The 27,667-nt window shown below is 49.0% G+C and overlaps 8 protein-coding genes across 8 annotated transcripts; 4 read left to right on the forward strand and 4 right to left on the reverse strand.

Annotated features, from left to right (window-relative positions):
- Positions 1-104: 104 nt before the first annotated feature.
- On the forward strand, positions 105-4,385 carry EDB82DRAFT_434321 (uncharacterized protein; the record flags this gene model as incomplete). Its single annotated transcript, XM_065607738.1, is given in 6 exon segments — positions 105-2,257; positions 2,345-2,410; positions 3,250-3,321; positions 3,334-3,838; positions 3,926-4,094; positions 4,150-4,385. 6 exon segments carry the CDS (start codon positions 105-107, stop codon positions 4,383-4,385), a joined length of 3,201 nt encoding a protein of 1,066 aa, XP_065463782.1.
- Positions 4,386-9,777: 5,392 nt separating this feature from the next.
- Positions 9,778-11,630, forward strand: EDB82DRAFT_476842 (uncharacterized protein; the record flags this gene model as incomplete). The annotated part of the gene is made up of 2 exons (XM_025726536.2): positions 9,778-10,055; positions 10,106-11,630. 2 exons carry the CDS (start codon positions 9,778-9,780, stop codon positions 11,628-11,630), a joined length of 1,803 nt encoding a protein of 600 aa, XP_025581093.2.
- Positions 11,631-12,746: 1,116 nt separating this feature from the next.
- On the forward strand, positions 12,747-13,634 carry EDB82DRAFT_208513 (transcription factor subunit Med10 of mediator complex-domain-containing protein). Its single transcript, XM_025726537.2, has 3 exons — positions 12,747-12,845; positions 12,894-12,996; positions 13,052-13,634. Exons 1-3 carry the CDS (start codon positions 12,806-12,808, stop codon positions 13,419-13,421), a joined length of 513 nt encoding a protein of 170 aa, XP_025581094.1. The 5' UTR covers positions 12,747-12,805; the 3' UTR covers positions 13,422-13,634.
- Positions 13,635-14,176: 542 nt separating this feature from the next.
- On the reverse strand, positions 14,177-16,767 carry EDB82DRAFT_208540 (uncharacterized protein). The gene is made up of 3 exons (XM_025726538.2): positions 15,859-16,767; positions 14,606-15,773; positions 14,177-14,551 (listed from the first exon to the last, which is right to left on the reverse strand). The coding sequence occupies exons 1-3, from the start codon at positions 16,520-16,522 to the stop codon at positions 14,290-14,292; spliced, it is 2,094 nt and encodes a 697-aa protein (XP_025581095.1). The 5' UTR covers positions 16,523-16,767; the 3' UTR covers positions 14,177-14,289.
- Positions 16,768-18,922: 2,155 nt separating this feature from the next.
- Positions 18,923-20,603, reverse strand: EDB82DRAFT_503484 (uncharacterized protein). The gene is made up of 3 exons (XM_025726539.2): positions 20,346-20,603; positions 19,840-20,278; positions 18,923-19,783 (listed from the first exon to the last, which is right to left on the reverse strand). Exons 1-3 carry the CDS (start codon positions 20,346-20,348, stop codon positions 19,371-19,373), a joined length of 855 nt encoding a protein of 284 aa, XP_025581096.1. The 5' UTR covers positions 20,349-20,603; the 3' UTR covers positions 18,923-19,370.
- Positions 20,604-21,156: 553 nt separating this feature from the next.
- EDB82DRAFT_503487 (docking domain of Afi1 for Arf3 in vesicle trafficking-domain-containing protein) lies at positions 21,157-24,448 on the forward strand. Its single transcript, XM_065608707.1, has 3 exons — positions 21,157-22,500; positions 22,558-23,799; positions 23,850-24,448. Exons 1-3 carry the CDS (start codon positions 21,625-21,627, stop codon positions 24,270-24,272), a joined length of 2,541 nt encoding a protein of 846 aa, XP_065463783.1. The 5' UTR covers positions 21,157-21,624; the 3' UTR covers positions 24,273-24,448.
- On the reverse strand, positions 24,390-25,656 carry EDB82DRAFT_557609 (Alpha/Beta hydrolase protein; the record flags this gene model as incomplete). The annotated part of the gene is made up of 3 exons (XM_025726541.2): positions 24,390-24,774; positions 24,826-24,930; positions 24,988-25,656. 3 exons carry the CDS (start codon positions 25,654-25,656, stop codon positions 24,691-24,693), a joined length of 858 nt encoding a protein of 285 aa, XP_025581098.1. The 3' UTR covers positions 24,390-24,690.
- Positions 25,657-26,304: 648 nt separating this feature from the next.
- On the reverse strand, positions 26,305-26,760 carry EDB82DRAFT_526192 (uncharacterized protein; the record flags this gene model as incomplete). The annotated part of the gene is made up of 2 exons (XM_025726542.1): positions 26,305-26,592; positions 26,668-26,760. The coding sequence occupies 2 exons, from the start codon at positions 26,758-26,760 to the stop codon at positions 26,305-26,307; spliced, it is 381 nt and encodes a 126-aa protein (XP_025581099.1).
- Positions 26,761-27,667: the final 907 nt, after the last annotated feature.

Below are 27,667 nucleotides of genomic sequence, written 5' to 3' on the forward strand. Positions count from 1 at the left end.
TCCTTTAGAGTTGCTATGAGTGGGGATCAACTGGGTACAAGGCAAGCTCGCACTCACAACACTCTCCTTTGCTCTCCTTCAGCATCAGCATCCGCATCGCCACCATGTATCCCCTGCAAGATTCACTAACCTCCTCGCCGAGCAGTTTTGCCAATACGAACCACCGCCCTCCGACATCTGAAGAAACGCCTACTTCTACCGTCTTTCCCAGCCCTGTATTTGACACTCCCAAGCCCGGGCAAGGTGCATTTACCGACGCCGGGGGTTGGACGCCACACTACGCTGAAGACTACTCTGTATTCAACTCGACCCCTGGAAATCTCCGTGGACCTCAACAACATCCTTACGTTGATTACGGTACCGCTACGATTGCCAGCGGTCACAAGAGACTATTATCTGCCGAGAGCTTTGCTGCTGGAATTGCGACTCATGTAAATCACTTCTCTACCAACAACCGCCTACCACTGCCGCCGGTCGAGCCCTCACGCCGCTTGGCCTCATCCCCGAACTTAGTAAACGTACCTCAAGAATATATAACCGATCCAACACAGCTGCCCAGTCCTGATCCGTCCGTTCAGTTCCAAATCCCTAAGAAGGCTAGGAAAGCCGGAGTCAAGGGTGCAAGGCCTGCGCAAACGGCAACGCCCCCACCCACTGGACGAAGAGAAGAGCACAAGCTCGCTGACAAGCTCAACATGCAAAATGAACAGGTCTTCGGCCAGCCCGACTTTAACGGCACACCCCAGCAACAACAGCATGATCTTGCTGCCTTTATGGCTACTTCTGGTGACATGTTTGGATATCCTATGACAGCTCCCGCTGCAACACCTACCGCATTTTGGGATCCTTCGATGAGTATGGACTTTGACTTTAGTGCGTCACCTTCCAATGTCTTCCAAACAACACCTGTTCAGCATGGAGGTGGTCATGGTCACCGTCATACAGGATCGTTTGACTGGAATAGCGAAGTACCGCTCTTCCAGGATCCTACTGCACCATTTGCTCCAACAGGCGCAGATCCTATGCAATCGATCCACCGTGACCGTGCCCTTGCCCCAAAGCCTATGGGCTCAGCGTCTGCTACGACTGCAGCAAGCGCTGCCATGTCTGCGGCTCTCTCTGCTCCTTTAGATGATTCTTTTGGATTTGGGCAGCCAATGCAAGGAGTAAATCCTGGGCTGCTCTTTGAACCCCCTCACACATCTGTTATGGATAACCCTGCTCTCATCCCAGTGACACAGGCCGGCTCGGCTGAAGGCGCGATCTTCCAAACGAGATCTAGAACCCCTCTGGGGGATAACATCCGACAGTCTACCAGCATGAAGGACTTGAGAGTCACCAAGGTACCTGATCGTGCTCTTGCACCATCACCTGTCAAGTCAAACTCACGGCCCGGAATGGGTCGAAGTTTCAGCGAGAATCGTGGAAAGAGAGTTCAGACGCAGAACCGACCAGTGCTTCCCAAGCTTGCCCCAGCTCGACCTGTCTCCCAAGCTAGCAATGGTTCCAATAGTGACAGTGCGCCTGTCGGACGACCCATTGCCAAACCAACTGGAAGGCTGTCTCCTATGAAGAGTCAGAATCGTCTGTCAGGTCTAGCTTCCATACCTGAGGGGCCACCGCTGCAACTCCCACTGACTCGAACGTCTGTAAAATTCACCATCGACTCAAGGGGAAGAGCTCGCGCTGAGACGACTATCATACCGAATGAATGGGACTGGGAACCAGGTATGGGCCAGAGAAAGGTGTCTCGGGATAGGAGCCGGACACGCGAGCTGGGACCTTCAGATGATGACGAGTCTTCCTCTGACGATGAACCTATCATCATTCCTAGCCGGACCAATTCATTCAATACATCCTTTGCCTTGCCGGATCCTGTGAGACCTGTGGGGTCCATCTTCCACTCTTCGAGGCGTAGCTTCAGCGATAGAAGCACCGGTAGTATCCACGACATAATGGGTGGGTCGCCGCACGACGGAGAGAGCGAGTCTGAGACTGTCATGTATGAGCGTAAGGACAAGATTGGAGACGCTACAAGCGAGCTCCGTAAAGTGATGGAAGACCGTAAGAAACGGTCCCATCCAATGGGACAGGGCGGGCAACATCGCCCTTTCCAAGGTAGCAGCCTTGGCCCTTTCCGAGGCGACAGCAACTCGCCGTCGTCCCTCACTGAGTCAAGCCTTATTGCAGACAGACAAGTCAAGTGTGTCTGTGGCCGAAAGGGGGCTGACGGGGGAGACGGCTTCATGATCCAGTGGTAAGTGATTCCAATCTCTGATGCCTGGAGCAACAGTTGGCCGTAGGCCGACATATAACAAATGACCTTGAACTGACATTGATATAGCGAGTCCTGTGAAATGTGGCTCCACGGAAAGTGCGTTAATGTCAACCTCAGAACTCAGCCGAGAGTGTACATCTGCGCATTTTGTGCCAACACGCCAAACATGCGAGGAGGCCGACTGCGAGACACTGGGAGAGGAAACCTGGCTGGGGGCGGCGTACCAGTGGCATCACCGTTGAAGACCAAATCATTTAGGGCGTTTCGATAGGACTAGGTTGACAAGCATTTCTGAGGGAGTAGACGGGATGGATGGAGTTCTGGATGACACTGCTTTGATCAGGTACATATACAAATATTGTCGCTTTAGACAAATATCATGCATGCATTGTACCGAATGATTCCGCAGTGCTGAGATTAATGAAGTAAAAGACATGTCATGATAACACCTGATACTTTGATTCTCGTAGAAAATACTGGGAACCTCCGGTACCTGAAGATAGAATGGGGGGACTTAAAGAGATACTACCCAAAATGATCTTTGTCTCGTCTCTCGTTGGCCAATGCCGTGGTTGCCCACTCCTAGCTCTGCCGTAGGGCCCGAGCGGGCCAGTGAATGAAGAGCCGGCTTGCGGAGCTCCAAGACCTCCGATCTCGGAATGGCGGGGAAAGAATGGTGATGATGCGGGGCAGCAACGGAGAGTTAAGAAAACAAGTTCCAACCATCGACTCACTTCTTTTTTTATTTTATTTCTTACTATACTGATAAAACCAATCAATTAACATATAACAGAAATGGCTGAGCACAACATCGTCGTCCTGGGTGGTGACCACTGCGGTCCTGAGGTGTGTAGCCCTGGAGGAATTGTTTGTCTGAGCATGAGCTAACTTGAGGACAGGTTGTGGCCGAGGCTATCCGAGTAAGAGACGTTGTGAAGAAGAACGAAGAATTGAACTGACTGTTTCACTAGGTCCTCAAGACTCTCGAGGAGAACAAGCCCAGTGTTGGCAAGTTCAACTTCAAGGACCATCTTATGGGTGGTGTAAGTCTCGAGTACCCGTTTCCCACACTCTCCAGCTTACCTTTTCTTCCAGTGCTCAATTGACGCCCACGGTTCCCCTCTGACCGACGAGACCCTCGCTGCCGCCAAGGGAGCCGACGCCGTCCTCCTCGGTGCCATCGGCGGCCCCAAATGGGGTACCGGCGCTGTCCGCCCTGAGCAAGGTCTTCTGAAGCTCCGTAAGGAGATGGGCACATACGGCAACCTGCGACCTTGCTTCTTCGCCTCCGACTCCCTCGTCGACGCCTCTCCCCTCAAGGCCGAGATCTGCCGCGGCACCGACATTGTCATTGTGCGAGAACTCACTGGTGGAATCTACTTTGGCGAGCGCAAGGAGGATGACGGCTCCGGTTCAGCTTGGGACACTGAGCCTTACTCCCGAGAGGAGATTGAGCGTATTGCTCGTCTGGCTGGATTCCTCGCACGAGGTCGTGGTGACAAGAAGGTGTGGTCGCTCGACAAGGCTAATGTGCTGGCTACCAGCCGTCTGTGGCGAAAGGTCATGAACGAGACTTTTGAGAAGGAGTTCCCTGACCTCAAGGTCGAGCACCAGCTTATCGACAGTGCTGCTATGATCCTTATCAAGAACCCTACCGGTCTTAACGGTGTTGTTGTGACGAGCAACCTGTTTGGAGACATCATCAGTGATGAGGCCAGTGTCATCCCCGGAAGCATTGGTCTTTTGCCCAGTGCCAGTCTGAGCGGTATTCCTGATGGTCAGGGCAAGTGCAACGGTATCTACGAGCCCATCCACGGTAAGTGATCTACAAACTCTTTTGTTTTTGATAGTAAGCTAATTCATACTCTCAGGTTCCGCTCCTGATATCTCCGGCAAGGGTATCGTCAACCCCGTCGGCACAATCCTGTCTGTGGCCATGATGCTCCGATACTCCCTCAACCTCCCCGAGGAGGCCAAGGCTGTCGAGGCTGCTGTTCGCAATGCTCTGGACGGCGGTCTGCGCACCAAGGATATGGGAGGAAACGCTGGAACAACAGAGGTTGGAGATGCTATTGTTGAGGAGCTCAAGAAGATCCTCAAGGCTTAGATGGGATGTGTTGTTGATCTACGGTTGGGCGGTTATGATTCCAAAAAAGCGATCTGTTTTGTGGTTGAAGATGCTTAAAAGTGCGTCTGTCGTTATATGGCTACAAGAAATAGTAAAATGACAAATCTTGTGATTACAACTTAGGCAAGGTTTATAGCTAGCGGTCTTGGAAAGAGATGTGAGGTTAATAGTGTTGGGCAAGGTTGATAATCATGATGTCTTTCATGTTATGGGGTAACAACGGCCACATGAAGATACACGAAACACGGGCCAGAAGTGAAAATTACAATTACAACGATAAAAACCTACACTTATAGCTGTGATTTCCGAGGTGTTTGTCAATCCCACAACATCTGAAGATTGCCAATGAGTCGCCAGGCATAACATACAGGTGGTGAGCTGTCAATCTCGATGAACAAAAAAGATTAGTGGCCCTGGCAACATTTCCCTGTAAGTACAGCAGTATAACATGCACTTTTAATGGGTTCTTTTGAGAAAAAGAACGTAAGTTGTACATCAGGCCATGTAGGGTAATGCCCAAGCAATGGGACCAAAGTCCCACTCTTCAACCGGGCGAATCTGTACATGACAACATCCTGGTAGTGTAAGCATATTACAGACAGAGTATGATTCGGAACAATGCGAGAATCGCAAGTTTTCTCACACCGCATAATGGGAGGCCTAGCAGATGTGCATGCTGTGGGTTGGAAAAAGCAGGGCATTTGCAGCAAACGATCCATTGCCGTGTCTTTCACTACCCTGGAGGATTCACATTAATATTGGTCGCTTACAAGGTTGCCTGTAGCCATGTGGTAATGCAGCAGGACTTTTCCACGTGCGGTAAACTATGCCTAATTCTTAAAGGTCTACTGCATTATAATCATCACACCCAAATGCCAACACAGGGCAAGGTCTCTTACAATGCTTTCTACAAAGTCTTGGGGCCTAAGGATTCTAGCTTGAGTGGAAATGCATCTACTTCTCGGAACGGTAACAGCCGAGTCAGGTAGAGAAAAGAGAAACAAACAAACAAGAGTCTTGGTCTTACGAGAGACATGCATGGCGGTAAGAGAAGGGGGCTGCAGGCAAAGGGTCTGTTTCTCTCTGACAACAAACGGCAAAGGGCGAAGGCGAGGGAAAAAGTAAAAGTCATGACGTTGTGATGAAAATAAGCTTGATCAGAAGCCTCATGTTGTTACTGTAACTCTATTAAGAGCCAATATCAAATCGATTTGTTTCGTTTCAATTGAATAGGTCAAGAACAGAAATTGAGGAGGTTGAACAAGGGTTGAAGATGGGGACCGGGGATTGGTGGAGCTTATTCTTGTGCAAAGGTAAGCTCAGAGGCTTGCATGAGGAGAAGAGGAGTCATGATATGGCTGGGTCTTTTTGTCTTGGGGCGGTAACTCTATTGTTTGAGTGTCTTTCCCTATACTATAGCTTCAAATTGTCTCTGATCTTCTCCCTGGTGATCGGCATCGAACATCAACAACGCAACACGGCACAGCAACAACTCATACTGAGCTGTCCCTCCCTTCGTCTGTGCTCTCCCTCTGCTGTAAGGTACACACAATACAGCTTGTGCCTGATTTGCTACGTTAGTCTGCAGCGAGGGAGGGGAAAAGGAAGAATGGCATAAGACACGAGCCAATAATTTGTGTCAAGACCGCAGCAACACTGCCTTAGCTCTATCTACTACTGTACGGTACTGCACACCCACTTCTCTAGCAGCCAAGTTATGTCATGTCACAAATGTCAAGAGAAAGTAAAGAGTCAAACTTGATAATGCTATTCTTAGCCCTCTTTAGTTATGCTTGGCTTGAGTGATTTAACGTGGCTCGGATGTAACGGAATCACAATTGTTCTTCTTCCTTTTTCTGTCCCGTCTTCGATCTGTTTGGGAATTGATAGACTAGATTATCTGGCTAAGCTCTATGTGAGAGTACAATACAAGATGTGGCTGAAATGGCAGAATGGCACTACAGAAATGACCACACCACTTGAAAAGGATACGAACAACGCCAATCTAGGTACCATTTAGGATAGCTTGGACTTTGAATTGAATAGTTGCTGCATATACAACCTGTCATGTTTGCTGTACTTTCGTATTCTGAATCAATTTTCGTTGATACACGTTAGTATTCAAGCTTAAACAGAATTACGGAACATGATGGGATTACTTGTTAGTTCTAGTCATATCTCGTCTGATGTCATGGCGTATTTATGCTCGTGGCAACTATTCCTATATAGGATCTTTTTGCTTTAACCAGCCTTTCTTTGTATGTATTTCTGACAAACACTCCTCTCGTACGACTCTAGTCAGCGTCAGAGAAAAAAGACAAAGAAAACAAGCAGATGCAGATATAATCACATAACAGAGGATAGGCAATTTAGATTGATCCATTGAGTTCTGGTGGCTGGTTCGTCAATGTTGGATCATGGCTGAATTGGCGTTATGCAGCTACGGGTTTGAGGAACTGCAAAATGGATTGTGGCTAATATGGGATTGAGACTGCATCTTTATGAATTTGCAGTAAAGAGTCATTTGTAAGTAAATGAATTGAGCAGAACAATTAATTAATCAATTATTACTTTTATGAAGTTTATTAATTACATAATGAAAGATACTGGTGCTCTTGCTAGATCAAGTCGTGTCGTGTGATGGTACTTCCTTCTTTCCCAACCGTTTCGTTACCCAAAAACTCAATCCCTTGGCCACTGAAGCTTCAGGGAAGCATTCTCTCGTATTCAACGCCCTACTACTACACACCATCGCAGCCCACTGAGACAATTATGTTGCTATCTTAACCGCGCCTTAGTGGGCATTGGCTGTTTCGTCTCTCCTTCAGTGCGCTAACGACACGGGAACGATACGCTAGTCTTGCTGGTTAGGGATGCAGCGATTATCATCCTCCGTTGTTTGACTCGACACTCTCCAGGGTAGAATCACTGTTTTCAACTCCCTGGCCTTGCTATCCCTCTACTTTCTGACTTACCAGTTCAGTGCCGATGAGCTTTCAGTTCTACCCTGGTGCATGTACGCACGTACCGACCAGCCAAAACAGGCTTTCACAACCACAAGACGTGGTGGCTGCAGCTCTGAGTGCATACATATTGTGTTATCAGAAGGTAGATACTTGTTTCTCGTCAGACTTGGATCGGTTCCGACCCGCAGCTCTCTCGTACCGTAGTCGGTTCCAGTCTAATCGACGAATATGCCGTGCTCCCTCGCAAAGACGCCCGCATCCGATGACCTTGCCGACTTCTGGGTTTCGTGAGCCACATGGCCGCGGAGATCGGCCAAAGCGAGAACACCTCCAGTTTGTTCTACAGTACTTCCAAAATGGCAATACGGTATATTTCTTCAAGAAACACCAGCCATGAATTTGTTTTTCAAACTTGAGCTCCGGCCTCCGGAAGCCTCGATCGCCATACACCAGAGCAACTATGCATGGCTTATATCAAGGCGGTTATTGATGGACATCATGCTTAAAGTTTATGCCCGGTGGTGTCCGTCAATTTCCATATCGGTACAGTGGCTAGAGCCCAGCCATATCCCGCCCACCTCTCTACTCGGCCCATTGATCCGGCTGCCAAGTCTAGGCGACCGTGCCATGATGAACAAAACCATGGTTTGCAAACAAGCATACAGTAGCAGAGAATCTTTGACAATAACAAACCCTAGAACACATGGTATTGGCTCTTGCGGGGTACCCCACTGCCCCGAAACTATACCATTACTGGCCTATTGGCGTTGTCCATCACGAACGAATCGTCGATTGGCGATATACGGAGAGACGATCCTCTAGCCATCTCAAGCAAAGCGTCTCTCGTGAGTTAAGCGAAAAGCCTCTGTAAGAGGCTTACTGTATGGCACCTAACCTCGCGTTTATCTCTACGGTTACAATGCTAAACACAACCACCTTATTTTCTCTGTACTGCTACAACACCACGACAAGCAGGTTTCTGCGTCTTTGTTGTGTCATGCCTGGGCTGGGATGGCGTCAAGTCTCTCGATCCACGTAGCGCTACTGGGTTCCTGGACTTTCACGCCGTCAGCTTGACATAGCTCCAAGAGGCCCGAGAGTTTGTTGGCTGCTCGGACACTAAGCACCTGCAATGCTGATGTTGCTGCATCTCAAGCTCCAGCGGGGTGACCGGGCCTGCGTTTTGCGTCAACAGCAAAACCACTCATACCATAATGTGGGTATACTTCAGCCTCGGTCACGGTATACTTTGACTAGGTGCATATTGGCAGAAGAAGTCGACTGAGTCGTCAAAGCTGGCTGATGCTGTCATCAAGCCCAAGTTGAAATGTTTCCGCCTCCTGTGTTTACGGGTTTGTTGTTCATGTCGACCAGCTTGTTGTTCCTGCCGTAGCAGGTTACCGATGGCTGTGTGGTTCTGTTGAGATGCGGGCACAGTTTCCGCTCTTTGCTGCCTTCTGCGCAAAGAGATTGCATGTTTCCTCGTATCCAAAGCCAACTTCTGACTGCTCATGCCGTCTCCCGTCTTACCGGGTTCCCCAGACTGAATGCAGGCTGATCCAGTGATCAACTGATTAAGTGAATGTCCAGTCAAATGGGTCAGCAAGGGCTGGCCTTACACAACCTGAGAACCTAATAGCCTTGCCCTCTTAGAAGGGCAGGATCTTTTGTTGGGTTTGGAGGGAGGCCGATATCTTGGCCCTACTGTTGCGGGTTTCCCTAGCTAGGGCGAGCTCCAAAAACCTTACACAAAGGAGCTCCAATTGTCTTGGCCGGCCGTTGGCTAGCAGACTCTCGCTGACCTCCGTGCATGATGCTGGCATCACGTCCTGGCACAGCGTCGACTGAGGCTCACTTGCTCAGTCGATTGCTAGGTACCTATTCGTCTCGATATGCATCCCTCGTGCATATCGGTTGCTTCAGTGAGCTCCAGCCACATCCTTTGCCATCTGTATGGTTGGACTCACGATGTCCGTATCACATCTTGCCAATGTTCACGCCCCTCCATCTTGGTGATTATCGTCTCCTCAAAGTAAGAACCAGTCTAATGCACAACCTAGGGTGGGGTTGGGAAGCGAAGCCAGTTGGACGATCTTGCTCCAAGGTTTGGAAGTTGTCAAGGCCAACTTTGCCAACCTCCCTCATGTGAGGCTGGATCGGTTCATGAACTTGCAGATATAAGGCTGCAACCCTCTCTCGTTTTCATCTTCATCTCATCATCTCTCTACTCAGCCTCTCTCACCTTCCAATCAGCTCCAATTGGTTTTGTATTCACTCAAGTAGCCAACTCGTTCAGGTTACTTCACACCTTCGCTCAACCACCACTATCGCTTGCTTCCAGCTTGCATTCGTTCAAAACACCTTCGTTGATATCACGAAACCTTTTTTCCCCCGCAAATTTCATCATGAAGTTCAGTGCTACTCTTTTGGTCTTGGCCACCTCGGCCCTGGCTAGCAACGTCCGACGAGGAGACGAGTATGAGAGCCCCGACTACAGCGGCGGAGAGTACGAGGCTCCCGAGGGCGACTACGGATCTGGAGATTACGGATCTGGAGACTACGGCTCTGACGACTATGGCGACAAGCATGACAATGGCTACAAGCACGAGGTGACTCAGGTCGAAGTCACTTACACGACTACAACCGTCTGCCCCGTCACTTATACCCACCACGAGAAGGGATAGTAAGTTTTGAGTCGACTAAGGCATTTTCAGGACGCTAACTTGAGAAAAGCACCTACTACGAGACCAAGCTCACAACCTCTACAGTCACAGTTGTTGAGGCCAAGACTGTTGATGTCACTGTCAAGGAGCCTGATGTTTACAAGCACTACACCGATGTTGAATATGTCACCCGAACATCACTGTGCCCCGTGACCGTCACCAAGACCATTGAGGGAGAGGTCATCACTGAGGTTTACACGACCACCAGCTACATCTACGATGTTGTCAAGACCACCGACTACGAGCACGTCAAGCAACCCGACGTGACAAAGCACGAGACAGATGTCGTCTATAAGACCCGAACTACTGTCTGCCCTGTTACCGTCACCAAGACTATCGCCGGCGAGGTTGTCACTGAGACTTACACCACCACCAGCGTGATTGAGGAGGTTGTCAAGTCCACCGACTACGAGCACGTCAAGCAGCCCGATGTCACCAAGCACGAGACTGATGTTGTATACACTACTCGCACCACCGTCTGCCCTGTCACTCTTACCAAGACTATCGCTGGTGAGGTTGTCACTGAGACTTACACCACCACCAGCGTGATTGAGGAGGTTGTCAAGTCCACCGACTACGAGCACGTCAAGCAGCCCGATGTCACCAAGCACGAGACTGATGTTGTATACACTACTCGCACCACCGTCTGCCCTGTCACTCTTACCAAGACTATCGCCGGCGAGGTTGTCACTGAGACTTACACCACCACCAGCGTGATTGAGGAGGTCGTCAAGTCCACCGACTACGAGCATGTTAAGCAGCCAGATGTCACTAAGTATGAGACCGACATTGTCTACAAGACCAAGACTCACGTCTACCCCGTCACTGTCACAAAGACAATTGAGGGCGAGGTTATCACCAATGTCTACACCTCTACTGACTACGAGGTTGTCAAGGTCCACAGCACTGTCTACGACAAGGTTGAGCTTCCTGATGTCACTAAGTATGAGACCGACATTGTCTACAAGACCAAGACTCACGTCTACCCCGTCACTGTCACAAAGACAATTGAGGGCGAGGTTATCACCAATGTCTACACCTCTACCGACTACGAGGTCGTCAAGGTCCACAGCACTGTCTACGACAAGGTTGAGCTTCCTGATGTGACCAAGCACGAGACAGACGTTGTCTACCACACCAAGACATCACTGTGCCCCGTTACCGTCACCAAGACCGTTGAGGGTGAGGTTATTACCAACGTCTACACCTCCACCTCTCTTATTGTCGAAGAGGTTGTCACCACTATCCCTGTCTACGAGACCATCGTCAAGACCATGGGCAAGGGCGTTGTTATCACACAGTACTCCAAGATTGTCCAGACCGTCGGTGGCGGCACTGTCTACCAGACCGTCGCTCCTGAGCCTACCACTGTCGAGATTCCCGAGACTGAGGTCGTCACTCAGCCCGAGGTCACCGTCCCCGCCACTCCCACTGCCCAGCCCGAGCCCATTGTTAACGGCGCTGCTGTCGCCTCCAACAAGGCTCCCGTCTTCGCCTTCATGGCTGGTATCCTTGGCGCCGTCGCTCTCCTCTAAGCAACGCCAACTGTTTAGACACAACGCCAACAACACTGCCGGATGGGCCTTCTTCTGTTATTTTTCTTCTTTACATCCTTCAAATTTGTAAAAAGCAGGTCGTGTCCCTGGGGAAAGGACACTTTATTTAATTCATCGCGGGCATTGGTATCGCATTACACACTCATTTCAGGCATGGCGAAACATGACTATTGGTAGAAATGGGAGGATGGTTCTTGTATGGGTTAGTACTTAATGATGTTGAAGGGTGTTTGGTATTTTATTTCTTGTTCTTAATGTATATACTTATTACATGGTTTGGGTTGCAGGATTGGAAGGATTTGGAAGGATCTACGATGGACTAGTAGGTAGTTAATCTGACGATGCGTTGTTGGTATACCTTTCCTGTTTCAACATGTGATACTTGGCTGTGAATAGCAATGACAACTACCTCTCGACAAAGAGAGGCTGGACAAGGCTGCGCTTAGACTTAGATAGCCTTAGATTCATTAACAAGCTTTGGTAGCTCGTTATAACGAGGTGGCTGGTCGGAGGCGTGAAGGCTTTTGCATCGTCTATTAATGGCTCTCTCTAGTGTCAATAGAAAAATCATGTGAAAGCAATCAGAAGACCCTTTCAAGTTTCCTGGCTTGTTCTCGAACTTTGTTTAGTTTACTTGGCCACCGTTGGATATCTCCCAGAAATGGCTTTGGATCTATCTTTTTGAGTCTGATCGCAAGTTCCTAGAAGCAGATGCCCAGTGCCAGCACTATTATTCATACAAGGTTCGATAGTTTGTTATCCTACTTACCTACTGTTCGTTCTAAGCTTGTGTAAGTCACGCAGGATAACACTGTCAAGTAACAGCCAATGTTCTTTCTACTTTCTTTTGTGCCCAACAGTGTAGCTTAATGACAAACTCCCATGATGTGTCGTACCAAGTTTCGTTGATCATGTAAACTCGGCCAACTTTCCAAGCTTTTTCGAGCAGCCTTTTGTCTTTCCAGTTTGGAACTGTAGAATATCATGTTGTAAGAAGCTCGATTGATAAGATACCCCACCACTACCACCCACTTCCCGACCGGAGTAGCATTAGTCCGCTAAATCCAACCCATGAAGCTTGACTTAGACAAAGCATGGATCGCATCTAAACACCCGCCAACTGAACCATCTTTACCAATACTCACGACAACAAGATGGCGCCCGTTGATCGCGTAGACCACAATGCCCTTGAGCGTAAGTCGTTCCAAGACTAATTATCAGAACCCTCTAACATACCCAAAGAACAGCTCAAGGATATCATTCAGGATCTCTATCAAATAATGGTCCAAGTCTCAACCTATGATTCCGCAGGCCGTTCAAGCAGAGAAGTCCTTATCAACGAAATGTACGCTCACCTTACCAATTCTCCTCTTAGCCCAAAGCAACTAACAAATCCTCAGTAAAACCCTCTCCGAGTCCCTCCGCACCCTTCACGCCTCAGCTTCACCACCAAACAACCTCCCCTCCGTCCCACCAGAACTCCTCGAGTACGTCGAGCACGGCCGTAACCCTGACATTTACACGCGAGAATTCGTCGAGCTCGTACGTCGCGGCAACCAGCTCATGCGCGGTAAACTCAACGCCTTTGGATCCTTCCGCGATATTCTTGCTGAGAACATGACTACTGCTATGCCTGAGCTGCGCGACGATGTGGCTCAGGTCGTGGAGGCAACAGGAGGTGTACCACCTGGTAGGAGGAATGGTGAGCAGTCGCAGTCGCAGCAGAACGGTTCTACTTCTAATAACCATGCATCATCGACGGCTGCTTGAGGGAGGAGGGGGGATGCTGGGGACGATACATGATTGCAATATTTCTTTACGTGATAGTTATTTTTGGGTCGCAGGTTTATGATACCCTAAGCGCGTGTAATGCTGCGCAATTGAATGCATTATCTTTAATATCTACGCAGCGTACAATGGCGCAGTATGTTTTGTGATTTTAAGCTTCACTTTGGACCAAGACACGGCTTCTGTACTGGTAAGACATGTAGGTAATGGAAGCATATAGATGTAATCGGTATCAACATTGGTAATTGGGTATCGATGTGTAACGACGAGATACAACTAGTTATTTGCCATCATTGATATTGATCAAACGATTGAAAGGAATCAGTCTAAAAGAGTTTGTAGTCGTATCCTAGGTCCCTTGGACCTTAGCAATAATATGTAATCCATTATCCTTTCGCATTGTCCTGCTTAATCATGATGTCTATGCCTGAAATAAACGCCGCGACAATGGTGTGGTGTGTAGTATATGCAAAGCCCTTTATAGTGCCATCGGTGCGTTCTACAACGTTGAGGCCTTCTTCCTACCCAAGACCGGGATATGTTTTGTACATATGTATGCGGATCCAGCCAGCGCCAGAACGAGGACCACCACTTGCCATGGAAGCAAGACAGCTGCCGCCATGAAGAAAGTACCATAGCGCCGTATAGTATCGACCAACCGGTCGTGAGTTTCTCGGCTCTGTTTCTGGTCTCGGAATTTGCTTCCTCTGGTGGGTTGCGGGTAGGAACCCTCGTCACCAAAGGGTGCTGCGTACTCGTCGTCATCTTCTTCACCCTCGTCATAGTAATACGAGCCTTCGTCCTCACTCTCACTCTCAACGTCGTCATCGTCATCATCAGCGCCATATGGTCATGAGAAGTTGAAACCACCAGGGTATCCTCCACGCTGTTGTCTGGGATCACCACCAAAGTTAAAGTGGGCACCGCCGCCACCACCAGGGAAGCCTCCAGCAGATCGGAAGCCGCCGCCTCCACCGCCGAAGCCCTGCTGGCCCATCATGCTGAAGAGGATCTCAGGGTCAATGCCTCCCATACCTCCACCCATGCCGCCGCCACCGAACATGTCGTTAGGGTCCATAAGGTCATCACCGTTATCGTAGGCAGCACGCTTCCTAAAAATGAGGTTAGTAACTTACTCCAGTCTAATGCGTTTGGGGGTCTCTTACTGAGGGTCACTCAAGGTCTCGTAAGCCTCCTGCAAGTCCTTGAACTTCTCCTCAGCCTGGGAGTCGCCAGGGTTCTTGTCGGGGTGAAGCTTGACAGCCATCTTGCGGTATGCCTTCTTGATCTCGTTCTCTGTGGCATGCTTCTCGACACCCACAATCTTGTAGTAATCCTTTCGCTGGGCCTTCTTCAACTCAAGTTCCGCCCTGCGAATTTCCTTGGCGATGTTGCGGTCCTCTGGCTCGAGCTCTTGGATCGCCTTCCATTCTTTGACTGCATCGTCCCATCTCTCGGCACCACCCAAAGCATTGGCCTTGGTCTTGCGAGCCTTTGTGTAACCAGGGTCAAGACTGATAGCGCGCTCACAGTCGGCAATAGCATCATCGTACTGCTTGAGCTTAATCTTGCACTGCGCCCGGTTTTGCAGCAGCTTGGAGTTCATGCTCTTGTTGGAAGGGTCAATGTCCAAAGCATTGGTGTACTTCTCAATAGCAGGCTGAAGACGTCCGGCCTTGAAGTCGGCGTTACCCTCCTCCTTCATGCGGTCAAGTCTCTGAACGATCCTCAGCCACTTGACAGCATCACGAAAATCAGGGTCACAGTTAATGGCCATGCGGAAGCATTGGATCGCCTTGTCGTTCTCGCCTTGGCCGTATAGTACACGTCCGCGGAGGACAAGAGCCTCAGGATCCTGGTTGTTGTTTCGGAGGAGGTTCATGGCAATGTTTTGCGCCTCTCCTAAAGAGTTCTCACGTCCCATCAATAGATATGCCTCTCCGCGCATAAGCTGCCACTTACGGGGCTTACTAACACGGTGACCAAGGCCGCGCTCAGCCAGGTCAAGGGCATGGAGCACCATGGACATGCCAGATCCGTTACCCTGCTGAAGAATGTCACGGGCGGACTGGATGTGGTGTAACATTTCCTTGGCTGGGACCATATCCTTGGCGGAAGGTGGGGGATCAATGCGGCTAAAGGTTGTCAGAGCCTCCTCTGGTCGGCCCAGACCAGTATAAATACGGGCTAGTCGCAGAAGGACCTTGGCATTCTGGGGATCAGAGTCGGCAGCCCTGGAGCAATCCTCAAGAGCGTGCTCATATTGGCCATTAGACATATAAGCCGCAGCTCGGTTACCTAGATAAGTAGCGGAGAAAGGGAACAAGTCGACAGCTGCGGTTTGATGTCAGCATTTGGAGATAAATTACACCAGGCGGAAAAGATTATTGAGACATTCTCATGAGGTGGCGACCCATACCTTTACTGTACTGCTCGATGGCTTTATAGTAATTCTTCTCCTTGAAAAAGCGGTTGCCCGCATTCTTGTAAGACTCGGCATCCTCCTCAGGTGTGATCGTTGGGCTTCCAGGGTTGGACTTGTGAGGAGGTGGTGGAGGGGCGCCGTCATCATGACTTGTTCCGTTGGGAATGGGAACGGAAAAGTTGGCCTGTGCATTGGCTTTTGGGTTGGGAGGAGTGGTTGAGCGAGCGCCACTAACAGGTTCGCTATCAACATCCATAGAGTTACCGTTCATGGCTGTGGCAAGAGCGGAGAGTCGCTTGCGTTCTTCGGGTGGGAGGTTAAGAGGATGCGTCTCAGGCTCGTACTTGGATCGACGAGAGGAAGAATGAGAGTGGGAGTGACTGGGATCGGTGGAATGTCTCGACAGTCTAGAAGAACGAGAGGTCTTTGTTGATTCGGCTGTGGATGGGGGCCGAGATGATCTCCTTGAAGACTTTGTAGGCGACTTCTCGCGGGCGGGCGAAGAAGGCTCGGAAGAGTATGGCGGAGGTTGTTCAGACGAGTCGTGCTCGCGGTCGCGCTCCTCGAAAGTGGCGGATTTCCTTGAAGAGGAAGGGGGAGGAGTGGAGGAGGAGGGAGAGGAAGTTGGCTTCTTGCCGGTACCAAAGAAGTTCTTCATTTGAAATTGGGCCAAAGAAAGTTCCGTTCCGATGCCAGAATAACTTTAGTAGTCGAGACCTACGAAAGAATCCCCAAGAATCCCCGTAACGAGCTTATGCTGGATACTTTACTGCCCGAGTCGATGCCCTAAACGGGCGTTAAGAAAAAAACCGATTTTTTTTTCGGGGCCGTGTCCCTCTCGAGTGGCTCCTCTGGGGGACAGAAACAGGTCGTGCGGCTCTGAGCCTAAAAGGGGGAGTAAGTACAAGTACAAGTACTTGTACTAGAAAGAAAGCCGTGGAAGATAGCGGATGGGTACTGATTGAGAGGCAGAAAGGCCGGTACTAAGACAAAGGTAGAATCGAAGTATTACAAAGATTCAAGTGATGAAAAAATTATCAAAAGTCCAGAAGTGATTCAAGAGTAAAACGAGGATTAAGAAAGCAAAGTCGGGGGGCAGGGAAGGAAGTGGTGAGATGATGAAGGAGAAAATGACGACCCTTGTTGAGTCAACAACTACACTCACTGACTGACGTTAATGAGACGAACCGGGCTATGGCCATGATTATGACTATGACAGTGACGAGTGACAAGCCCAGAGGGACGACAAAGCTCAGCCCAGCCGATTTATCAGCCAGCCAGCTCAGGCCAAGCCAGGCCAGGCCCAGGCACATACATGGCTTTTCTTTGAATCCATTTTCTCCCAACTAGACATGGGAAAAGAGGCAGACTAAAAAACTAGGCGCGAAAACAATGGTCAAACTGACTGATTATTTCCTATACTAGTAATCCGTCTCTCTAACTTCCGACTCCTATCAGCCTGTCGGATCACTGCAAAATACATCCTTTGAAAGCGAGAAGGCTGGGTTCTGCAGGTATCCCTAGTTACTGGGTCGGCTCACGGCGGAAGCCTACCGTTGGCACATGGTTTTGGTCTAAGCGTTGAGGTTTATTTGATTATCGGTTCCTCAGGGTTTAGCGGGCAGAACAATAAATCATAGACTTGACAAGGTCACATCAATCCTACATTGAATTACGTCTAAATAGGAGACCCCGAAACTTGGGAAACACACAGTATGATTGCCTGCTGTGCGAGTATCTTGTATCTCGTTCCCCAGGCATTGGTACTGTCACCTCTCGCTTCAGCTGCTTCAGAAACCCCCCACTATGGGCCCTCGGGTATGGAGTTATGCCAGAACCAATTAAGCAAGGACCATGTGCAATGACAGTCAAGTTTACCGATGGAGAGAAACGTAGTTCTTGTCACTTTAGTCTGCATATGCAGTGAGTTGTCCTGAGGCGTTAAGCCGACTAAAATGCCTAGTTGACGATAGGTTGGAGATTGGGATATGAGTCTACGGTAGTGTATTCATACTGAACTCGAGATCAACCTATGGGGACTAATAAAGATTGTATTCTTTGTATTTGCAACATAGCCGTAATGGCGATACACATTCAATATGTACCCATCATATGCCAAGGCACGACAGACTCATAAAAAGAAACCTGTCAACTCAGATAAATTACATACAATCCCTCTGTAACCCCGCGTCAACTTTAGTGCCCGTAGCCCGTACCTCACCATCATACGGATACGGCCCGCATAGACTAAACTAATCTAATATCGAGGCTTTGCGCATATCCAGACGCCATGTTTCTAGAAGGTTCAGTGGGGCCGTCTTTGGGACCCTGGAATAATGTATTCTCACCAGCCATCCTCGATTCCTACAGGTTGGCCTGACTACTCGTTAGGCGCCCTCACAAGGCTTTCCTTGTCGTGTCTAAAATCAACGGCTCAACCGCCGCCGACTTCGGGTGGCGGGTTGAATCCATGTCATGTCTTTCCTCCTGCTCGTTGTCTGGTAAGAAAAGCTGGGATCCTCAAGGGGCTTGTGTTTCGCTTGGCTGCAAATCATTACAGCCCGCGGCTCCCCGGATTATTTTCCTACACCTATCAGCTCAAGCCAGCATCATAACCCAACTCATTCATTATACAGATGCTATACCACTACCAACCAGCATATGGCTTGTATGGAACTGCTTTGAATGGCTCTTGTATATGCAGTTATTACTATCAGAATTTAGAGTTGTGTCATAGCTTTTTTATCGTTGAGACGGCTATCGAGAATACCACGTGCATCAATAATACCTGTTGTATTACACCGGAACGTCTTTAGGTTGTGCATACGGGGGTGAAACCAGCGTATGCTTTAGTTGACACCCAATATTGTCTGGCCCATGGCGTATCCGAATCAGAGGGACTATAACTGGAACAAGCGATAGTCACTCAGCCGCAGCATTTGTATGGTATATCCTACCAGTGAATACATCCATTACCGTCACGAGCGAGACAGTGCCAGGCTATTAAGAGGAAAGACGAATGCAGTCGTGGTCACCATAGAATCATCGGTATCGTAAGTACCAACGTAATCAAGTCCTATTCACTTCCGTAATATGTATCGTATCACAGTGGTTTTAAACAACACCTATGGAAGTGATGTTCTGTACAGAATTGTCGTCTCTAACTAAACAATGTTGGTATCGTTGTATAAACACACCATATAATGGCCATACGTTTTGACAATTAATCGTGTTCTCATCCGATGACCCATGTTGTTCCCAAGTTCTACCCAATCGATGAACAATAACCAAAACCTAGTATCCTTTCCATAGCAAACCCGCCATGGTTTCACATCAAATAAAATAAAAAGCAAGACAAGACTGTTTTCAGTCATTGCAGACTCGTCGTCCCGCGAGAATTATGCTCCGGCCGTGACGCCCTGTCGATGCCAGCAGGCCTATACTCCATACCTCCTATCCAAAGGCTTCTGAGATACTACAGAAGCAACCCATAATCACAAAGTATTTTAGTTTTCGTTCTCATCAGGGTTGTCCGAACCATTGTTAGATCCCATGATGGAACCGACAAACTCTTGGTACTTGAACACCTCGCCTCTCTTGGCACCCAGATGAGCGTTCATATTGCGGTTAAAGGCTCGACGACCAGTAAACCCGTTCATGATCTTATCAATCTCGTTGGCACTCAGAGCCTTCTCACCAGGTTCGGGCGCAGTCTGCAAAAGCGCGTTGCGCAGCTCAACTACATCCACCTGACCGCTGTCGTCGTTATCGAAAGCCGAAAAGGCGGAGAGCAAGTCGGCGCTATCAGATAGAGCTGCTAGTGCGTCGGCAAGCGAGTTGAGAAACATTGCTAGACTGATGGTTTGAGGCGCCGATGTAGGAAAAAACAGGCAGACATCAGCTGGCGTGGACGGTAAACCTATTGTCTTATGTTAGCCGCTGTCGCGATGTCTATCTTCTGGTCGCGTAGCTTACCTAGCTGGTTAAGCATATCTGTAACGTCTTCTCGGTTCACAACACCATCACAGTCTCGGTCCATGATCTGAAAGGCATCTCGTAGTGTTCGCACTTGTGTTGCTGCCAATTGCGACAGCGCGTTACCACTGCCGAGTGACTTTGATACCGGTGTTCGAGGTGCTGACAGTCGCGGAGGTGATGGGGAAGCCATTTCGTCTTTCACAGGAGTCTTGGGCTTTGCTGTCCAGCTGGGTTGTGTGCTTGTGGGAGTGGTAGCTCTAGCGAAGCGCGAAGTAGAGCCAAAGGGTCCGGCCTTTGTAGGGGAACCAGTCGGTGTGACTGTGGTATTTCGGAGGGGAGACGGTGAAGCAGGAGATTCGGCTCGACGAAATGGAGAGCTGCGAGTAGGAGACGAGCCATAGCCAAGAGGCGAAGGCTTGTATGTAGCCGGTACAGACTGAAAACGAAAGCGTTAGCTGGGCCGGGCGTCACTTGTCAGGGATTGTTCGTCATGGAACGAGTACCATTGTCTTGTACGTGGGGCCGTCCGTGTTTGACGAGCGGAGATGGAAAATAAACAGGTTTAGGAGAGACGAAGAAGAAAAAGCGATAATCCGAGGTTAATCGTTGGTAAATACAAACGAATACAGTGTAAGATAGGCTATGGATTGGTGGGTTGGTTATGGATAGCCGTTGTCGTCATTTGGGGAAGCATTGAGGTTGTAATGCACTTTAACGAGGTTCGCCAAAGTAAACACGGAATTGGTTCCCAGGGAGATGCATTGAACATTGAACGCCGCAGATGGCGCAGTTAGTAAGACAGCCACAGTTGAAAAGCCAAGACGATGCGATGGATGGCAGCATGGCACTCGCATGGCGCTAAGAGGAGCATGGGTACTCTAACCTGAGCCTACCACAAGTTGAAAGCTACGATTTCAGGGGATGCAGGGGAGAGGGCGACCCTTTTTCTAGGTGGGGACAAGTTTGAGTGGTTGACGGTCTTTTTGACGATACTTTACAGCTTTCAAGACGTCCAGTCAGTTTCAACTATTAAGGGTTTATAACTTTCAATTAATAAAATAGGTTCAGGTAGACCAGTAGATTAAACCGATCTTGCAACAGCTCAAGAATTGTTTTCAGGGGTTAAGCTAATCTATTAAATGAGAATGAGGGGGGAAACAAGGCTGGACCCGACTTTGTGGATATAGAACTGCAAATGATCACTTATTAACCCTCTATAAGACCCAACCAACTACCTTGACTGCTTGTGTTTTTACAGATCACTATGTCCAATTAATCACATACTGCTCGCCGTTTGTTTAGGTCCATTCTGTCCTACCTTTATCGTCTTGTCCCCGCAAGCCAAGTCAAGCCTCCCTACCCACATGCTTCCTTGGCGGGCCATGTCTCAGCTACAAGACTGTCTTTAAATCTGTTTCTGTTGCATTTCCGATACCAAGCAAGCAAACAAGTAGCAGTGGTACATATCACTGTCTATACTAACAAAACTGTCACCATTCACTGCATTAATTGAGGAGATTTAGGTGACGCTCAAAGTGGAACAAACAAGCGTCGATCCTACTGCGCATTGCATTACAGTACATACATAGTACAGAGTACACCGTATCCTTCAACCATTAAGGTACCGTACACTCTCTGTCGGACGTCCCGAGTCGAGACGCAAAGAATAATCACATCACCCCAATCCGGAACCTACGAGGGTGTCGTGTTTCGTGTCTCAGAACCCCGGTCTGATTCCGTCTTCGGCCCTGTCTCGTCTCCGCCTCCAGCTCCATCTCCATCATGGCTTCTTCGTTCCAGGCAACGCTGCCATTCTTTTCAAAGGTGACCAACAGCACCGCAAACAGTCACGGCCACAAGCACAGCGCCAGCAATTTCTCCAATGCTTCATTGCCTAACAATCGACGAACCTCCTTGGCCTCATTTCACTCCTCGCGCCCAGAATCGCAAATGTCACAGGCCTCACCACCTCCTTCGAGGTCGCCTCTGCCCCCTCCTGGTCCCGAAGCCGATCGCATGTCCGACCCTAATTCCCGATCAAAGACGCCGTCGACAGGAATATCCTCTCAACATTCTTCTCTTTCAGCCCCTCGACGAACCAACCCTCATGCTCGACCTTCCAGAAAGCTGCGCTCTCAGTACCCTCGAAGCTCCACCGAAAACCATGTCGAATACATCCTTGTCGCATCCTTCGATATTGATCGGGGCCCCGTCATGGAACACCAGTATCCAGTTGCGATCACGGGAGACGAGAACATGTTGGCTGAACTCATGTTGCCAGATCAAGCCCATGCCCGTAACCAGGATTGGACAATATTCTTTCTCCACAAGGACACAAGCGAAGAGGACGAGGATAAAGAGCGCAAGAATAAAGAAAGTCGGAAAAAGAGGCGCATGAAAAGACGTGACAAGGCGGCTGGTGTAATCAACGAGGAGGAGGGAGAAAATGACGAGGACATACCAGAAGAGGAGTGGGACGACGATGAAGAAGAAGGCGACGACGAATCGAGCGACAGCGAACCTGAGGGCGGCGAGGGTCCTCCTTTAATTTATGTGCTGAATCTAGTCAACACAAAACATGACAAATCGGTCAAGCGAGGAGCCATTGTCAAGGCCATGGCTATCTGCACGAGGCATCCCTTCTTGCATATATACAAGGCAAGTAGCCTTTGCACAAAACTCCTGTGCCCGCGTGCATCAGCTAACCGTACCTAGCCGTTACTATTGTTGGCCTTGGAGGAATACTTCAAAGCGCCTGTTCCAGAGACATTGGCCATGCTATACGACTCAGTCAACGCCATGGATTTGTCCCTCATGCCTAGACTCAGTCTTCTGGAACGTCATTTATTACAAGCAAGCGACAACAGGGATCTCTTCGTGGAGAAATTCGAACAAATGATTCAGATGCGGATAGCCGAAGACCAGCGCGAGGAGGCGGCAGATGCTTCGTTGGATGCGACAAAGAGTCCGACAAGAATGACTGGTATATCGAGGGCTGGCACAAAGGCCCACGTTGAGGGTGGCCAGTCGGTTTACTCTGTTCCCCGCGATACACATGAGTTTGAGAGCAAGGTCATGTACAAGGGAATACCGATCCCTATCAAAGTTCCTGTTGCTGTCATGCCGGAAACCGTTGGTGACTTTTCACTCATTAAACTCATCCAGAACTTCTCAGACACTCATCAGAAATCACCGCAACCGTTCCCACTACATCCGCATCTTACCACCAATGGAGCAAACACACATCCCATTATAGTGTTGGCAAATGCGCTGCTGACACAAAAGAGGATCATCTTTATGGGATATAACATGCCTTCAGGCGACGTCGCTGAAGCTGTGTTAGCCGCGTGTGCGCTGGCCTCGGGCGGCATCCTACGCGGGTTTACACGACATGCCTTCCCTTACACCGATCTGACAAAAGTCGATGATTTGCTCAACGTGCCCGGTTTTATCGCTGGTGTAACAAACCCAACGTTCGAACTCCACCCCGAATGGTGGGACGTCTTGTGCGATCTGCCGAGTGGAAGGGTCAAGATCAGCGCAAAGATCGACCCTGCGCCTGTGACAGAAGGTCTGTTGTATTTCCAGCAGCAGAATGCAGCCTTTGCAACCATAGCAAGTGGTACGACAAACACAAGCCAAGACTTGACGGGCGACAATGCTTTTATGGCTGATGTTCTGAGGAGCATTGCAGCAAGACACGGCGAACGTGTGATTCGGGCCAAATGGAGAGATTGGGTTGGGAAATTCACACAGATCGCGGCCAAGTTTGAGGAAAGCGTGTACGGAGCTAGTGCCCTGTACATTGGAGGCGAAGACCAGGACTTAATGCCGCAAGGTGCCAACGGGCATGGATACGTTTGGCCAGATGATACAGCCAAAAATAAGGAGTTGGCTGGTAATGTGACAAGAATCGAAGGATGGCGCAACACTCGAAGCTACTACAGCTTCATCCAGGTAAGAACGCCATGTTCGGCAGGATGTAACTCGAAACTGACTCTTTTCAGGACTTGGCACAGATCTATACCATCAGACCTCTGAAGGGTCTTGACCTTGCCCATCTTCATGACCGTCTACGAATGCAGCGCTTGACACCTGCGCAGAGCAGAGATATTTATCTCACAGTTTCTAAACACGTGCATACATATGATGAGATTTGCTTACTCCTCAGCGTCGCCCCTGAATCTCACGCAGGGCTCTTCTATCTCGGTCTCGGCTTATTTCACAAAGACCGCGAAGTCCGTCTGAGAACAGCAGATCTATTAGAACGAATTGCCGACCACGAAGCTGGCCAGCACTGGTGGAGGAGTCTCAGTCGGTTTGAAAAGCTAGCATATATGCGGCTCCGGCGAGAAGTGGATGCAGAGATGCAAGCAAAGCTAGAAAGGGAGGGCATAAGCCCAGAGATGGAGCGAGTGGTAGCTAGCTGATCGTTACGGAGTTGATATTTGGGCTGGAGAAATGTTGACGGGTCATTAATGCTATAGGGGTTATGACATGGGTTTGCATTAGATATCTTTCAAGATTCATCTAGGCGGCGTTTCGTTCAAATATATGGGCAGGGAACGACAATCATGGTTCACATTTGTCGATGGTTACGTATGAGTGAATTGGAATAGAATATTATCATTTAATTTGCTTTTTGTGTCCCTTGATCGGAAAAGTCACGACCCATTCTTAGCTACCAACAACCAGAGCCATGTATTATGGCCATAAACCAAAAGCCTTTGCTTCTAGTGAGCAGAACATACTGCTTTGTATTCCCCAAGATGGCGCCGTAAAAACCCAACCGAATTTTGTCAAAGAATTGTTGGCTTTTCATCTATTTTACAGCGCACTGCGTGGTAGTCACAAGAGACCGAGGGCCTTGGCGGCGTGCTTGACGTGGTCCTCGCCAAAGGTAGAGATGAAGAAGTAAGAGTGATCGTAACCCTATAGATATGTCAGTGTTGAGTTGATTAAGGACAAGAAAGTGAGACTCACGTCCTGGTATCGGAGGGTCATGCCGTCAATGCCAGCATCCTTCACAGCCTTCTCGAGATTCTCGGGGAGAAGCTGGTTCTGCTTGTAAAAGTTGTCACCAGTGCCCTAGTTTTGTTAATACTCTTCTCATTATGAATTTGGATTACAGTGACTCAAACTCACCACATCGATGAGAGCAGGGAAGTTGCCCTTCCAGCTCTTGATGAGCTCAGTAGCATCGTGCTTCTTCCACTCCTCCTTATCCTCGCCAAGGTAACCCTTGAAGGCCTTCTCACCCCAGGGGCACTGAGAAGGGTTGGAGATAGGAGCCCAAGCACTGACACTCTTGTACTTGCCAGGGTTCTTGAGGAACAGAGTCAAAGCACCGTGGCCACCCATTGAGTGTCCAGAGATGGAGACGCGCGATGAGTCAACCTCCTTGAACTCCTGGAAGATGAGGTCAGGCAGCTCTTTGGTGATGTATGTCTCCATCTTGTAGTGCTGGCTGTAAGGGTCCTTCTTGGCATCGATGTAGAAACCAGCACCGCTGCCGAAGTCGTAAGAGTCGTGCTCACCGGGCAGGTCGGTCTCGCGAGGAGAAGTGTCTGGGTAGAGAAGAGCGAGACCAAGCTTGGAGGCGTGGGCGTGGAGGAAGCCCTTCTCTGTGACGTTGTCGGGAGTGCATGTGAGGCCGGAGAGATAGACGAGGAGAGGCGCGGGCTTGGAAGATGAGGCGGAGCCGGGGAGGTAAAGGGTTGCGTTCATGGGAGTTCCAGTGACGGCGGACTTGTGAGACAGCTTGAGGAAGCGTCCACCGAAGCTGTTGATGGTGGCATTTGTAGTGAAGGCCATGATGAGCGAGCTTTTGATGCAAGATGAGATGAGACAGTGATGCTATACAAGGTCAATTGGGGGTATCAAGTTGATGTTAGTTCCAAGAATGAGAAAAGAGGAAATGAAACAAGAGTAAAAGTCGTCAGGCAGTTAGTTTATTATGAAATAGTCAAGCTCTCTGTCCAAGGAGGGGAAGCTTCCAGTCAAGACGTGATCTGGGGTAACCTTTACCCCACTATCATCATCAATACTGGGATTATCAAAACATGACGAATGCCGAATTATCTCCCCGATTTGAATTGATTCCCCGCTCCGGAGTCCGGAACCTCCTCCGTGTCACCGGTCGGAGGCAAGATACGGCTTTTATTAGGTCTTTTGTTGTCACAGATATAAGCAGCGGTAGTTCTCTGATGCAACACGGCATTGATATTTGTCTCATTCAGAAAGCAATCAGAGCTAACCGTGTCCCTGGAGGCAGTTCATCAAAAGGTATCAATTTCATTATATCGCTTCATGTCTCCAGAGGACTGAATCTAAATGCTAAAAAAGCTATCGCTGCCAAGTTCAGAAACTCCGTCCGGCATCTGTGCCCACTACTCCGTACCCAATTAATTATATCCATAACCTCAATGTTTATCGTTATCAACCAATCGAAAACATATGCCTCTATCTGCGTGTACAGTCAAAGCTGCTGATGAGGGTGTTCCACTTGATGGCAGTTAAATTGTTCTTGTTTTCGTAGTTGTAATCTACCGAGCCAAAGGTACATCCTGTGGGACTCCTACAGCTGTCGGTGCAATTGGTCGTACGCGGGTAGCAGTAAAACTCTTCGCCATCTGGAGAAAAAGTGGTTGTGTTTTGATAGAAAGGTGCTTTAAGTTGATGGCATTTGTCGAGCTCGTACACCTCATAGGAGCAAGTGCCTGTTGAGTTGGCACCTGTACATAGTAAGACCTGGATCATCAAGTGTCAGTATGAGTCAAGACGTGGGATGAGACATGGATGAAGGAAAACGAAAGTGAGACTTACACCTCCAAACTCTCTTTTACGTAGAAATGATAGAGGAGAGGCAGATATGCTCATGGCTGAAGCAAGTGTTGTGATGGCGATAGAGAACTTCATGGCTGCGGTTGTATATTTGTGTTGATGTTCGATATCCAGACACTGAAAGCAATGACTGTTTGAATGAGACAAAGATAGTGAGATGATTTGAGTCAGAAAGATGTTTGAAAGAGGCTGGACTTGGACGGTTTATATATATTGGCAATTGGTGAGTATTAGTCGATCGTTTCTATTTGCTTGTCGCTGCAGTTGTACCAACCTCCTCCTCTTGACGTGCGACCAATCGAACTTATAACAAACTTCCACTACATATGACTTCACCAAAATCATCTTTCTCCTAACTACGTCGGACTCGTGTGACTAAATTAGACGCAACCTTCAATCATCGCTTGATTAATTACGCAGGGTCAAGAAATCTCCGCCGACGTCATGCCGCCAACTGATCGGCTCACAGCGTTGTGGATGGTGATCATTTAGTCATACTTATTGTTCGCACCACCCTTCCAATGCAGTTTTCTCGAATGAAATAAGCAAGAGACGCCAAGTTGAGAAAGGTCACTCCAAAGTTTATTTGTATGATCCACAAAGCTACGGCTGTCACGGCTCTGCCTCTAGGCCTGACCCGTTTCCGGATTGAGGTGGTGCGAGGTTGGAGGGAGGACAAAGAATTCTAGACCCATGGTTGGACAATTCAATCTGAGGTACAGAGTAACTAAGGACGTTTCTCAATGTGACAAGCTGCAGACGCTGAAGGCCTGTATCCTTACTTTGGGGATTGACAAAACACCTTGTCCAGCACATTGGAATTATCGTATGAGGGATTGCTCCCTTGCTTGGATACTGGCCGACTATCAAACCTTGTGACGTAGATGAGGTTGCGCATTTTGTTGTCCAGGAACAGAATATGCCGTCATGTCTCGCGCCGTTGTTTCAGTGAAACACAATTTGGCCGAGCCTGTCTAGACCA

The sequence above is a fragment of the Fusarium venenatum genome, assembly GCF_020744135.1.
Source record: "Fusarium venenatum strain MPI-CAGE-CH-0201 chromosome Unknown EDB82scaffold_3, whole genome shotgun sequence".
NCBI classification, from domain to species: Eukaryota; Fungi; Ascomycota; class Sordariomycetes; order Hypocreales; family Nectriaceae; genus Fusarium; species Fusarium venenatum.

Coding starts and splice junctions, on each gene's coding strand:
- EDB82DRAFT_503484 (XM_025726539.2), bottom strand. Junction 19,784..19,839: donor AGATATGCTTAACCAGCTAG/GTAAGCTACGCG, acceptor ATAAGACAATAG/GTTTACCGTCCACGCCAGCT.
- EDB82DRAFT_208540 (XM_025726538.2), bottom strand. CDS start 16,522: ATGAAGAACTTCTTTGGTACCGGCAAGAAGCCAACTTCCTCTCCCTCC. Junction 15,774..15,858: donor CATCGAGCAGTACAGTAAAG/GTATGGGTCGCC, acceptor ATCAAACCGCAG/CTGTCGACTTGTTCCCTTTC. Junction 14,552..14,605: donor GAGACCTTGAGTGACCCTCA/GTAAGAGACCCC, acceptor CCTCATTTTTAG/GAAGCGTGCTGCCTACGATA.
- EDB82DRAFT_503487 (XM_065608707.1), top strand. CDS start 21,625: ATGGCTTCTTCGTTCCAGGCAACGCTGCCATTCTTTTCAAAGGTGACC. Junction 22,501..22,557: donor CCTTCTTGCATATATACAAG/GCAAGTAGCCTT, acceptor AACCGTACCTAG/CCGTTACTATTGTTGGCCTT. Junction 23,800..23,849: donor GCTACTACAGCTTCATCCAG/GTAAGAACGCCA, acceptor GACTCTTTTCAG/GACTTGGCACAGATCTATAC.
- EDB82DRAFT_208513 (XM_025726537.2), top strand. CDS start 12,806: ATGGCGCCCGTTGATCGCGTAGACCACAATGCCCTTGAGC. Junction 12,846..12,893: donor AGACCACAATGCCCTTGAGC/GTAAGTCGTTCC, acceptor ACATACCCAAAG/AACAGCTCAAGGATATCATT. Junction 12,997..13,051: donor GAAGTCCTTATCAACGAAAT/GTACGCTCACCT, acceptor ACAAATCCTCAG/TAAAACCCTCTCCGAGTCCC.